General features: G+C 25.0%; 2 protein-coding genes across 2 annotated transcripts; one reads left to right on the forward strand and one right to left on the reverse strand.

Annotated features, from left to right (window-relative positions):
- Positions 1–1,887: 1,887 nt before the first annotated feature.
- OCT59_010181 (uncharacterized protein) lies at positions 1,888–2,556 on the forward strand (the record flags this gene model as incomplete). Its single annotated transcript, XM_025324778.1, has 2 exons — positions 1,888–1,914; positions 2,158–2,556. The coding sequence occupies 2 exons, from the start codon at positions 1,888–1,890 to the stop codon at positions 2,554–2,556; spliced, it is 426 nt and encodes a 141-aa protein (XP_025184404.1).
- A 9,514-nt stretch (positions 2,557–12,070) lies between these two features.
- On the reverse strand, positions 12,071–13,465 carry OCT59_010182 (uncharacterized protein; the record flags this gene model as incomplete). The annotated part of the gene is made up of 7 exons (XM_066132860.1): positions 12,071–12,362; positions 12,441–12,502; positions 12,590–12,635; positions 12,892–13,050; positions 13,117–13,138; positions 13,238–13,331; positions 13,415–13,465. 7 exons carry the CDS (start codon positions 13,463–13,465, stop codon positions 12,071–12,073), a joined length of 726 nt encoding a protein of 241 aa, XP_066000466.1.
- Between the last annotated feature and the right edge of the window lie 1,357 nt (positions 13,466–14,822).

The following is a 14,822-nucleotide window of genomic DNA, read 5'->3' on the forward strand; positions in this document are numbered from 1 at the left end:
AATAAATATATAAGAAAATTGCTAAAGTTCACTAGCAGTGATTAATATCATATTAGTATTAAGATGTACTTTTATTTTGAATTAAAATTTAATAAAACACTGACTGGTATTATATCATAAATCTACTACTGATGACCGTTATCACTGGTAATATTTAGCAATATCCAATATATAATATTATAATAATAAATTTTTAATGTATAAGACTAATTTTAACCTAGGGTAATTTAACCTGGATGATTTAACCTACTAGTAAATTTATATAATTTACCCAAATTTTCAAAAAAAAATGTAAATTATGATTACAATAAAAAATGAGAGATATTGTCAAAAATATAAGAAAAATTGGTCATTATACTTTATAATATCCAAATAAATAAAATCTATATAAAGTGAAATGAATAATAATACAAATAATTTTTTTTTAAAAAAAAAATATTGATGTAAAATATAAATTTTAGAAGGGTAATTTAACTCAAATTATTTAACTCAGAGGGCAAGTTAGCAAAACTCATTTTTAATTATAAATAGGTTTAAAATTAATTTTTATAGTAAAACTGTATTTTATTAAATCTGAAATCCAAAATTATCTTTTATAGTAAATAACTTAATTTATTTAATAGCTAAAATTATATCTGAAATTATTTAAATTCTTTAACTTAAAATATAAATAATTAAATTATATATATCAGATATATAATTAATACTTTTTTTTATATATAAAAAATATTCAAATTCAAAATTTTTGCTAAATTACATTTTTTAAAAATCAATTTAAAGCTATTTTAAAATTTCAATTATATTAAATAATATTAGGTATCTTTATAAATTCTTTAATTAAAATTAAATTAAAATTAAGATTAAATTAATTTGAAATTAAGATAATAATATAAATTTATATAAAATTCAGATTAAAATTATATTTACTAATTAAATTTATTAATACTAGTTAAACTTTTAATTCAGTATAAAATTTTATATAAAATTTTTACTTTTTAATTTTAAAGTAATATGCATATATATTTATAAGTAAAAATCCTTTATACTGCAAATTTATGAACAAATTTATCGAATCACGTGACTGGTGATTTTTAATCACTCTTCATTCATACCTTAATTGCGAAATGTCTCGTCCGTATTTTTCTTCAACACTTCTTTCAAACTGCGATATGTCGGTTTCTTTTAAACAAGTCCATAATGTTTAGGCTCAGAAAAAATAATCAAACGGCTGGTGGTCAGAGTAACATCACAGGAGCATTACTGCGCTTTATTAATTAAAAACACACTGATTAGAGTCAAATACGGTCAATCGTATGACCTAAAAATTATGTAAACCTTTTTTAATAAATACCGCTGAGAATCGCATCTAAATTGATATTAATTGTTTTTTTTCCATGTACTAAATTACTTTTTTTACTATGCTTCATCGGAGTATCTATATTATTTGCTGTATTACGTCACTACAAGCCACAAAACTGTCACGATGTATTCAGAAAAGTATATAAAGTATATAAACCTTAGACTTCTCTCAAATTTTCTCAAATTTTCTAATCGCTTTTAACAGGAACAAAATGATTCTAAGTTCCGAAAAAAGTCTCACGAAAAATATTATACTGATGATAATATTGAAATCAAGTTCCCCAATTTTAAAGTTTCACACTTAAAAGAGAAGCTCTTTCGTAGGCAATTCATAAAAGATATAGCTTGAAGTTCTGAATATATTGATCTTTGAAAAGTTGACAGTAAGAAGGTTGATGAAGAAAAAGACAATCTTAAAGAATTTACTGTAGATGGCATCAAAAGTAAACTTGGAGGCGAAATGATGATCCCTCGATTCCTGCTTGAAAGATTATTTTAAGGCTAAGGAAACTGATACACGGGACATTTATGTCGTCATTGTTTCCACTTCCACTGGTAAGTGTCTCCCAACGTTTTACCTCTCGAACAAGAAATTTGCAGTTATTTTCTGTTGACATATCTGCTAATAAACTCACTATCATCATTTTTTACAACCATTAGATCTTGGAAGAAAGAGGAGAATGCGTAATAGAAACTATCGTTATATTTGCATTACCATTTTATTCCATCATTTTCTACAATGTTTCTTTTCTGCATTCATAGTCCATGATGTCAGCATTCAATTCTCGATGAATTTAGGAAGAAACCAGGTTGACACTTCCAGATGCTAAATATCTTAAAGACCACATTGATAGAAAACTAAATATTAAGATACCCCTCCTTCAGTATGAATTTGAAGGTTTGATTTCAACAGACTTAATAATCCTTGCAGTGCTCATGATCTCAGAATCTTATTTCGGATTAGTGAGACGGAAAGTGCTTTTCAGCTCTTATGGATCCGCTATTTTCAAAAACCCACTTCAACAAGATGGAACAGAATATTCCGTTCAATTATGGGGTAATAACATCCAATTACCTTTAGAATTCCTCATATACGACAGTAAATCTGTCCAAAATAGCGCTAAAGGCACGAGCACTGAGAGTGATCGCCCCGACTGTGGTTTAATTATCGATAATGTTTGTCCGTTTAGAAGATAGGAAAAATCGCTTACAAACAATGCAGTTCTAAAAAAAGAACTTGTGAGCAAACTTATATGGATCTATGACCCAGCTCCATATATTTTAGGTAAGATTCTCATGTCTATCAAAATGTGCTATATATTATTAAATTTTTGATTTTTGTCGTCACATCATTACAGGTTACTATGCAATCAGACCTCGTGTATATATCAGCTAAAATTTAGCAACACAGACAACACAGACAATTCAAAATTTCTATATAATATGAAATTTGAACAACTATAGTCATTGCCATTTGCTGGCCTTCAAACGGCTGTACAAAAGTCGTCGACATCGCAAGTTCAAACTTAGCGCTGAAGCGAGATCGTATCTATCATCTTCGAAGATTGATCAATTTAAGCAAAATTATTGAGGCGCTTCAGGGAGTGATTGGAACTCGTGAAATGCCTGAATACGTTCCTATTCTTAGGTGAGATAAGGAACATATTTTGCTCAAATATTTTATATTCTAATGTCATTTTTATTATTCATAATGTTGCAGAGGAGTAAAAATTATTACACTACATCGGTTCTGATGCCGGAAATTGCGTTGAAAAGCTCAAAAGAATTTATCGCAAACTCGCAGAGAAAAAAGTAGAAATATTGTGTATTTCAGGTTCAAGAAGATAAAATAGACATTTCAACTTCATAATCACTAATAATTTGTATAAAAAAAATTTGTATAAAAAATAAATTTATTGTAATATAATAATAATTTAGTATATATATAAAATTAAAAAAAGTAAACTATTAATTTTTCAGGAAATGCGAAAAATGCTAGAGAGGTTCCGCGTACTCTCTTCTCTCCCTTGAAAGCATGTCATATATTTAATCTCTTGCATAACTATTGATTTTTTCTGAATTTCTGAAATAAAATATCCAATAATTTCCACCATATAATCCTTTCTATTGCTATCAAAATTTCGAAATTATCTTCTTCACTTCCGCCCATGCAAAACATATAAAGACTTTAAAAGAGAACTTTCCCGAAAAGTGGTAATTTCAGATCTATTGCATTATTCCGAAGCGCAAAAAATTAGCAATATGTAAAAATAAGATCTCTGTTCATTCTTGCCATTACATTTCATTTTTACAGTATTCCACTCCACCTTATGTTCAAGTAAATATTCCTTGATAAAGCTCTTAATGGGCTATAACTTTGATTCGATTTTTGCGCGAAAATTGAGTGAGTGACTTCACTACCCAATAATACACGTGGTGGTGATTTACAAAAATTTTAAAATCACACGATACTAAATGACGCGTCAAATTTTTTAATAACTTAGCTCGCGTTGTTTTCATCTCTTCTAAATTGTCTTTCGTAATACAATTTTGATCGAGACAAATACATGATGAAATTTTCTAATAACTATTATATCCTAAGGCCTATCTATTCCTAAATTTGGCTCTTCTAATAACCACATAATATGACTATCACTAACAGGTTCTCATGACTTGAATGTCAGCAGGACCCCGCTTATTTCTAAATTCTAATAAAGGTCTCCGGACAAAATTTCAAATTACTAGTAATTTTATCAACCCTTCTTGTCTTATAATTTTACCTTATAAAAAATGTTACGTAATATTACGGCACATGGAATTTTACGACTCTTGCTGCACTATGTTGTAATACTATAATTCTGCCGTAATATCGTAATTCTGCCGTAATGTCTTAATGTCGCAATCTTAATGCCATAAAAAATAGAAAAATTTTTAGAAAAATCAAAAATAAACGTTTTTCTAAGTCCGACATCTTTATAATAAAAGAAAAAGAAACATTAGAAAACATTTCTTAAAAATAAATTTAAAAAACACCACTCCCACTTTATCTTGTTAAGATAAGTCCAATTCATCCAATTCCAAGAGTCTGGAGTCTCTACAAAAAGAAGAAAGAACATTAGAAATGTTCTTCAATTAATATATACCATCCACCCTTATTTACCTGTCCCATTCATCCCAAAAAAAAAGCCAGCATCCCTATAATAAAATGTTAGAAAATGTTTCATAAAATAAATTAAAAAAAATACACCACCTCTTATCTCTTTAGCATAAGTCTAGCCAACCCTAATAATCTGATGTCTTTATAATAAAGAAAAAGAAACATTAAAAAACATTTCTTAAAAATAAATTAAAAAAACTACCTATTATCTCATTTCAATTCCAAGAGTCTGATATTTACAAAAAGAAAAAAGAACATTAGAAACATTTCTTAATTAATACATATCACCCATTCCATTTACCTGTTCAGCTGTTTTATTTATCCATCTTATAAAAGAAAGTGTATCTAAAAAAATAAACTAATATTTATATAAAAAATAAAAAATAAAAAGAAATTTCAATTTAAACAAACTGAAAAAAAGAAAAAAAAATATAAAGTTTTAATTTAAAATTATTAGTATTTCAATTTTTAATATTCAAAAATTTTTAAAAAATGCAAAACTTAACATTATTCACCATTTAGTGATCATATATAAATGAATTAAGATTCATTGAATTGTTTTACTGAGATATGTCAAATAGTAGTAAAATTATACCTTTAATATCAATAAATAGTTTATTAATGCTGTAACCCTTGAAACCAAGATAATCACGTGATTAGAAGAATAATATACTAAATAGAATGAGAATAAACAATTAGCCAAAGAATAAATAGTTATTAACCAACAGAAGAATATTTAACCAAAACAATTAGAGAAATAATAAGTAATTCTAGTATTTTCTCTTGCTTTTAGTTTATATATAATCTCTTTCTATTTTTATGAAGAGTAACCTGTAAATTAATTTCAAATAGTGGAAGTTTTGGTATATATATTTTTATTTAGTTTTTCAATTTGAGTGCATCACACAAACTCTTAGCAAAATGATAAGACATTGCAGGCAAATTTTTCTGCAATTTTACCAAAAATTCAGTTCTTATCTAATTTTATGAAAAATGAAGTCATTTTAATAAAATTTTTTTTTGCAAAGAGCTTAAATCTTAATTTATGTGACAAAAATTATTATTTGTTAATTTTATATTATAAAATTGAAGATTAACTATTGGTCAAAAGTTGTATTTTTTAGTTGACAAAAAATTTTGAAAATTTTGCATTCAACTTTAACAATCTTATTGGAATTTGATTATGACTATAATAAAGCTTAATAGAATATGTAGATTTTGTTATGGGAAACAACTTTTATTATTATGATTTTTAATATTTAGAACTGGCAATTTGATTTACATAGAATTTTAAAAAAAAAATTATTTTTGTGAACTTGTAAAAAAATGTATAAAGTTAAATTTTATCATCTCTATTTTGTTTATTAGGGTTTGAAATTTCATAATAAAAATAAATAAGTATACAGTCAAACCTTGATATAGCGAACCCTTAATATAGTGAATTTTTCAGACAACTATAATAAATTTCCCCTTGTTATAACGAATTAACCAATTAAATCTCTTAAAATCTTCACTATAGCCCTATAGCGAAGTTGAGGTCTGGAACCTAGGGTTCATTATAATAAGGATTGACTGTATTAAAATACTTTGTAATGAAGTAGAATATTATGATAAAGAAAATTAATTTGTTATTTTTTTTGAGGTTAATTTGTATCTAATTTTGGTAATTAGCCATATATTAAACTATACAATTGATGTTAAGAATGTAAATCAATATGACTGTGGAATTATAGGATAATCCAAATCATATTGACAAAGTTTGTATTTGAATATAATTTATTTTAAAAATTGCAGGCAAATTTGCTTGCATTACCATTTAAGGGATAACAATAATATAAAAAAAATAGTATATAATTACTAGAACAATAGGTAATAATAGCTTTTTAGAAGATAGAATTTATATAGCAGATAGATTATTTTAGGTTAAATTTTTTATTTTTAAATCTTTTTTATTTATATGTTAATTATACTTGTTTTTAACTAAAAAACCATCACTTTGACAATAATATTTGAGTAATTTTCATAAGTGAATTAATTTTTATTGAATAATAAATATTTAAGACACAGTATATTAAATTTTAGCGTTTATTGTGAATTACTATGTGAGAATTTTTTTCTTAATATTTTTCTTGGCATTTTTAAATTTCATCGCATGACTTAGTACCACAACATGATTTGTGATAATTTTAATTGGTAAAATTTTGCTATTTGGTTTATTTTTTGCAATAAAATTTCTCCTGAATTTTTGTCTAAGCATAAGTGTAGGACACTTCCATACTACTCCAAACCATACAAGTATTGTCTGTCTGCATACGTGTATGGCCAATAAAATTTAAGGATCAGGTATAACCTTAAATTTGTTTATGTATATAACACTTTTTGTTTATGTCCCCTGATTCTAAAAATATCTTTATAAAGTCACATGGCTGTACTATTTATACGTTAAATTTTTATCCTTGATTTAAATTTTCTTATTTCTTAAAAATTTTTTATGGCATTTAAATAATAAATTAATTTTTTTTTTACTCATAATTTTTACATTTTATATTTTTTTTTAATTAAATATTAACTTTTTATTTTTTTTTTGACAATCATGAGAATAAATTAAAAATTTGCAACATAGTACAAAGTATGAAAGTATGATAATAAAAGACATTTTTTAGTGATACTATTACTTTTTTTAGTATTTTTAGTGTTATATTTTTAGTGTTCAGTTTAAATTTATGTTTCTATCAATCATAGGTAAATCAAATTTTAATGAAAAAATATTGCAAGATATTTTTTCAAAATAATTTTAATTAAAAAAACAGTTTTGTACCATTTTTAATTAATTTAATGAAAAAATATTGTGAAATATTTTTTCAAAGTAAATTTTAATTAAAAAAATGTAAAATATTTTTTCAATTAAAAAAATATTTTTTGCAATATTATTTTAATTATTTAACAAAAAAATGTTATGAAACATTTTTTAAAATAATTATAATTAAAAAATGTTTTTGCACCATTTTTTATTATAGGACTAAACTGGACTAGACTAAAATAACTGATTTAGTCTGGTCTAATTCTAGATTATCTTTTAGTATAAACTAAACTAGACTGAAATGAACCAATATTACTTTCCAATCTGAACTAATTCAAACTATTTAGAACTTTAAGTAAAATACATTTTTAATTTAAAATCAAATATTATTTAAATTAAATTACAATATATAAAAATATACTGGTAAAAAAATGATCTATTCTACATATATCTTGCACATATCTTATATATATCAGGTACTCAAAATTTACACAAATAATATACATATCATACACATATTGGATACTTATATATATTGTATACCTATCAGGTATCTGATATGTGTATGATACAGTTAAACCTTAATTAGCAAATCCTTGATATAATGAATTTTTCAGACAACTATCCCCTTACTATAATGAATTAACCAATCAAATCTCTTAAAATCTTCACTATAGTCTTATAGCGAAGTTAAGGTCTGAACCTTAAGGTTCGTTATAATAAGGGTTGATTGTATATATATAAGTACCTAATGTGTATATGATATATGTATTATTTATGTAAGATTTTTTATATTTTAAGTACCTAATATATATAAAATATGTGTAAGATATGTGTATGATAAATCATTTTTTTACCAGTGATATTAATAATCAAATTTAAAATAAATGTTATGAATGCACTTATTTATTAAGTAGTAACTCAATTTATGTAATTTTTAATTTATCAGATAAAACTTACTTTTTTTTTCCAATAAATATAAAATTATTCCTATAGTTTGCATTTGTAATAGATTATTTGCAATTTCATGTAAAATTATATGTAATTTATAATTTTATATAAATGGTATATATTAAGAGTATTATATATTATATAAGATTTTATATTAATTAATATAATAAATTTATATAAAATAGCAACATAAATTTCTATACAATATAGATTTCTGTAATATTTAACATAAAAGGGTAGGTTAGAAAGTCATGCTCTTAAACTTTATTTACCAACTTTAAAAGATTTATTTTTTTAAAAAAGTCTTTTGGAATCTTCATATAAATTTGTGAATAGGAAAGCATAGCGGGCTTTCTCATTTATTACATTAATTTGCCGATCATTTTCTGATTTTATCACATGATATAAAATGCCGTTACAAGACATTGCATAAAATTCTACATATTAATATGACCTCAAATATTGCAAATAAATTTATTGCACTTTAAATTTTAATCATACAAAGTTTTATTCAAATTGAATTATTATTGACCGATTTTTGCAAGTAGTAACTTGCATTTTACGTAATTTTTTAATATAAATGACTGGTAGATTTAAAAACTCACATAATAATCGTACTTTAAATCTTGCAAACTAATAAATATTAATAAAATATATTTGCAAAAAAAATTTTATTAGAATCTGAAATAAATTCAAGAATTTTAATATGTACCTTCCATATAAATTAAAAATCCATTATAATTCCTGTTGCAAAGTCATAAATAACTCAACATATATGCATACTAGAAAAATGAATTTATATTTATTTGAAAGGAAAGAATGAGATCTATTCAAAAAGTTAAAAATCGCATTGATTGAATCATTGGTTCCTTAATAAATACGCTCAACACATTTACTATCAATTTGATATAAACTCTTGCATTTGAACGTAAATATCTTCTTATCTAATAATTCAATTTGCATGATTTTTGATTCCAAAATTAGAGCCCATTTACCCCTTTCAAAAGAATATAAAATTATTCATTTAATGTTGATAAATTAATAATAATGTTATTACAATCAAAACCTGACACAAAATTTAAATTATATTTCTTACCAATAGTTGTAGCTATAAAACTCCTTTCACTTTATTTAAAGGATGTTGTTTAAGCTTTTAATAGAATATACTGATGAAATTCATAAGTCAACTCTTAAAAAAGATAAAGAAATAATTAGTTTATTAATAAAGGAAAAAAAATTTCTAAAAATCCTATCTAATCCTTTAAATGGTAAGGAGTTCTATCAATAAAGAATTTTTTTGACATTAAACTTATTTAAAACTTTATAACTTACACTTAAAAAGAACCTGGAGTGTTAAAATATATCTTTATTTGATTTCAACTATTTTTTGTCAAAAATTCTTTGTAAAGCCAAATAATATAAACATACTATACTTATTTTCGTTTTATAAGAAGGTTTCAAGTGTTTATAACTTCTGGATTCCACTTCCAATAGCCAGATTCCTTTGTAATACGTTTAAATAAGACCTGAAGAATCAATTTTTTTTATTGTCCTTCGCTATTAAATTTTTTGTGGTACAATTAAAATAAATTAAGTACGTATCGCATGTGCGATACGTATGATATTCAGCCAATAAAATACGTATCTATATACAAACAATTATGTCAGTATTACGTCATTTAAAAATTACTAGAAAATGTGAATTTTAGTTATTTATTATGGTGTCATAACAGATAATTTATTAAATAGAAAACTAAAAATAATACATATGCTGATCATCATGTGATTATTCAAAAATCGGAAAGCCTGCTATGTTGAATAGGAATATATGTTTTTATGAATAGGCAAATTTAAATTTTATTGGTTATTAGTATTATAATTAATTATTAATAACACGTAATTATATATACAATGTACACTTCCCAGTGAAAAGTCTCCGACCACCCTAAAATCAATAATGCCAGGGTTTTTTAATAAAAAATTTTTCATTTATATTAAACTTTATAGTGAAAAACCCTAATTTGAAGTGTTTATTTGCTCAATTCACTGGTAAAAAAATGATTTATCCTACACATATCTTACACATATTGGGTACTTAAAATGTAGAAAATCATACACAAATAATACACATATCATACATATATCGGGTACTAATATATATATCATACATATATCAGGCTACTGATAGGTATACTATATATATAAGTACCCGATATGTGTATGATATGTGTATTATTTGTGTATGATTTTCTACATTTTGAGTACCCGATATATGTAAGATATGTGTAGGATATGTGTAGGATAGACCATTTTTTTACCAGTGATTGTTAGTAAAATTTCGCAGAAATATTTAATTTTCATGGTGGTAAAAAATTTGACTTTTTAACCAGGACAGATACAACAAAACTGACGCCAGAACTTGATTCTTTGACATAAAAATAGCTTATGGGCCAAAAATTAGGACGATTGGATCAGCAGTTGTTGAGAAATCCACCTCTAAAACCCATGAATTTTTACGAATTTCATATGTAAATCATCATTTTTACCGATTTTTGATGATTTTCAGATGTGGATTTCTTAACAACTGCTGATCCAATCGTCCTGATTTTTGGCCCATAAGCTATTTTTATGTCAAAGAATCAAGTTCTGGCATCAGTTTTGTTGTATCTGTCCTGGTTAAAAAGTCAAATTTTTTACCACCATGAAAATTAAATATTTCTGCGAAATTTTACTAACAATTGAGCAAATAAACACTTCAAATTAGGGTTTTTCACTATAAAGTTTAATATAAATGAAAAATTTTTTATAAAAAAAACGCGTTGATTTTAAGAATTGGTCGAGAACTTTTCATAGAAGTGTAAATAAAAATAATTTGCCAAATGATTATATAAAAAAATCATATGATATATAATACAGTATAGTCACATATTTGGGACAAAGTTGATATTTATTAATTTAAAAAGTTTGAAATATAATAATTATTATACCATTTATATTAAAAAAATATATAAATTGTATAAATTAAAAAGTATTATTTATAAAATTAGCTGACAATAATTCAATTTGAACAATAAAGTTTTATTTGCCAGATTTTTGGTTGTATTAAATATTATATATAAATTTTTTAAGTAATACTTTAAATTAGTAATTAAAAATGATTAGCAAATAATTGGTAAAATTCATGTGATAAATAATATAGTATATAAATTATAAAAGAAAATAATAAAAACATAATAATTCATTATATTTTCTAATTATCACTAGAGGTAATAATCACTACTGGTGACTGAAATTATGACAATCAATCAGCTCAGCATTAAAAAAATATAATACTGGTAAAAATTGATAATTCTGGCCAATGGTGATGATTACCCCTAAAGTAAAAACCATAAAATTATATAATAATTTTTTATTTATATTACTATTTGATTTTATAATCTAAACTATTTCCAATTTAAATTTCTTTTTAAGATTTTTTTCTGTTTTTTCTTGGAAATTCTTTTACAATTCTTTGTATTATAAAATAATAATACTAATTTAGTTTCTACCATTAAGTTAATAAATGAAGTTTAATAATTTACCAAAAAATAAAAACTATTATAAAGTTTTAAAGTATTATTTTTAATGCATATATAAATAAAATATTAAGAATTGGACAATAGGACATTTTGTATTACTTTAGTATAGAAATATATAATGCTCTATTACACTTCAGACTAATCAAATTTATAAAGAATATAAAATATAAAATTATATATATATATCTGTCTCTTAATATATCACTTATTCACCTTAATACTTTATTATTTTATTGCATATGAAATCCATTCAGTAAGATAGATGCTAAACCCATCACAATTCTTGCAATAGATGGAATAAAAACATAATGATGGCTTATTATCTATCATCTCATTAAAATCAAATAAGTGACAATATAGTAAAGTTGATGCTTCAAATGTTTTAACTGAAATTATCTTATTGTTGAGAACTAAACAAATAAGGAAGTTATTTATATATTCATGGAAAACATTCAATCTCCTTGTAAAGTTAATAATTATCACACTTATAATATTTGTAATTGTATCGTTCCATAAACTACAAAAATATTATATTTTAAATGAAATACATAGTGCCATTTTAAATATACTTTTAAAATATTAAAAAAAAGCATACCTTATATCAACATCTTTGCCAAGTCTGCCTTTCAAATGACTATATCTTTTCAAATTTTTTTTCTTAAATATTTTAAATAATCCGAATCATTCAAACAAGAAATAAAGATATCAATATAGAAAGGAACAAACTAAACACATGGAGCATACCTTTATAAGAAGTTCGAGAATTGGATAAAATTCGACAGATGTTCTTCTGGCTTAATTGTCCCATTTTCAGATATGTCTATCTTCCAAGGACGAGTATTTTTATCTACAACCACATGGAATACAATTCTAGTGACTCGTAACTTCTTGAATGATTATTGTATTCAGATTATTCGAACGGTTGCACTCTTGAATATCAGCAGTTACTTCTGCTATAGCCGGCACCAGTTTCTCAATTAAAAAAAAAAATCCATTTTCCAGGCAATTATTGCGGATATTTCGTAAACTTTTTTATATAGGAATACGCGTAAACATAATCTACTAGCATATTCCATTCTCGAGCAGTAGCTTCATAACGACCTTGTACACATGAGTAACTTTGTACAATAGTTCTCATATTGGTCGGACCCTGTGTAGGATAATCAAATCCAGAATTGATTAGAGAAATCAGCAATACGTGAGATCTAGGCAATAAAAAGACTATTTAGCGATTAATGACAGTGTCTATAGTTTATAAAATGTTCTCCTACTTCTTGTTTTTCTTTGTGATATCTTTAAAAAAGTTTCATGCTATAAGGAGTTTCGTAACATGTCACGTGACTATTTGTTAATACCTGACATGGCGTATCAAGATATGGGTCGTGAACCAACTTTTTCTGCGAATTACTGTTGATACTGCAGATTTACAGTAGAAAAAAAATGGGATTTCCAGAGAAGATGGTAAAAGTTGCGAATCCATCATAAACTAACATAAAGCAATAACGTTACTATATTGGATTTTTATTTCATTTAGAATAAGCTATGGTACTGTATATATAAAATACATACTCGTCTATTTGTTTCTGTCCATTTAATTAATAGCCACATACTGTAATTCATCCTCAAGATTTTTCGCTTATTGTAACATAGCCCAATCAATAGCTGATGGCCGTACCATTACATCATGATCTTAAGTGCAATTCTTTTTTACGCTATGTGAAAAATGCAATAATTCTATGTATTGATTTTTTTTTCTTTTTTTTCCTTGTATAGCAATAAAATCTCCAATTTGCCTACACATAAGTCCATATATTGCAAATATATCGTGGCATTGCCCCTTATAATGGAGGAAGTAAAAATATATCCAATAAAATTATAGGCATCAATGGAACAGTAAATTCATGTATATGTTGTCGATTGAGCTAATAAGGTCAAAGACACAATCAATGTTGTTACCAAACGGAATGGAAGATTTAATCAAGGTGATATGATTTACAATTTTCAGCATGATTATAAGTATCTCTTTTTTTTGTAACTATATAGTCTCTTGATATAAAATAAATCTTCACCTTCGCGTAAATTATTGTTGCAATTTACCTACGGCCAGCCATAATCTGCCAGTCAAAAGTAATGACTGTTAATTAATCCATAATCGTCTACTAAAACGTTCTTTCACACTACCGGGCTACAATATGTTCTTCATATCACTGTACAATTATTTTTTATTTTCTAGAATCCATAGAAGCAATAGATTTCACTAAACTCAACCTAGGTACTTATTTACATTAACTTACTTTCTACATGATTAATTTTACTAATAATATTAACGGAAACATGAGCGAGACATGCCTTTAATTCTACCAAGCGATTAACTCTCAAATACAGTTAATTGAATTCACTATAATCACTTTATTTTATCTCTCCTTCCATCTCACATTCTTTCATGTAGAAATGCAACGGAAAATGCTGCTATATTCGGTAAAATCTACTAGTCTTTGAAGAGTTTCACTAAGTACTTCCTTAATGTTAAAGTTATGAATAGTGAAAAGTTTGTCATTCAGCTCACCAAAGTGACGCCAACCTTCACCAATTTTGGTTCGCAAGTATTGATATCGCGTTTACTTTCCATGAAATTATTGATAGCCCCGTTTCGTAAGTAATTTCAAGCCTATACGAGCAAACGAATTTTGTTCCATCACCTCTAATTAAACCAGTTAAAGCAATATATTACATATCGCAAGTCCATAAATCTTTGATTGAAATTGTTACACAAAAGATCTACCAATGATTGTTACCATATTTTATTTAACTTGTTCGCTGCAGGATACTTTTTATAAAAGTATGATAACAAACTTAAGATATATATATTTGTTGAAGAATTCCACAGCTAATTGGTTATTAATTGTTCATTCATGGTTGAATTTTATAAGCTAATTGGTGGTGAATTATGAATTAAGTATTTTCACATACTTTATAA

Source organism: Rhizophagus irregularis, chromosome 18 (genome assembly GCF_026210795.1).
Source record: "Rhizophagus irregularis chromosome 18, complete sequence".
NCBI lineage: Eukaryota > Fungi > Glomeromycota > Glomeromycetes > Glomerales > Glomeraceae > Rhizophagus > Rhizophagus irregularis.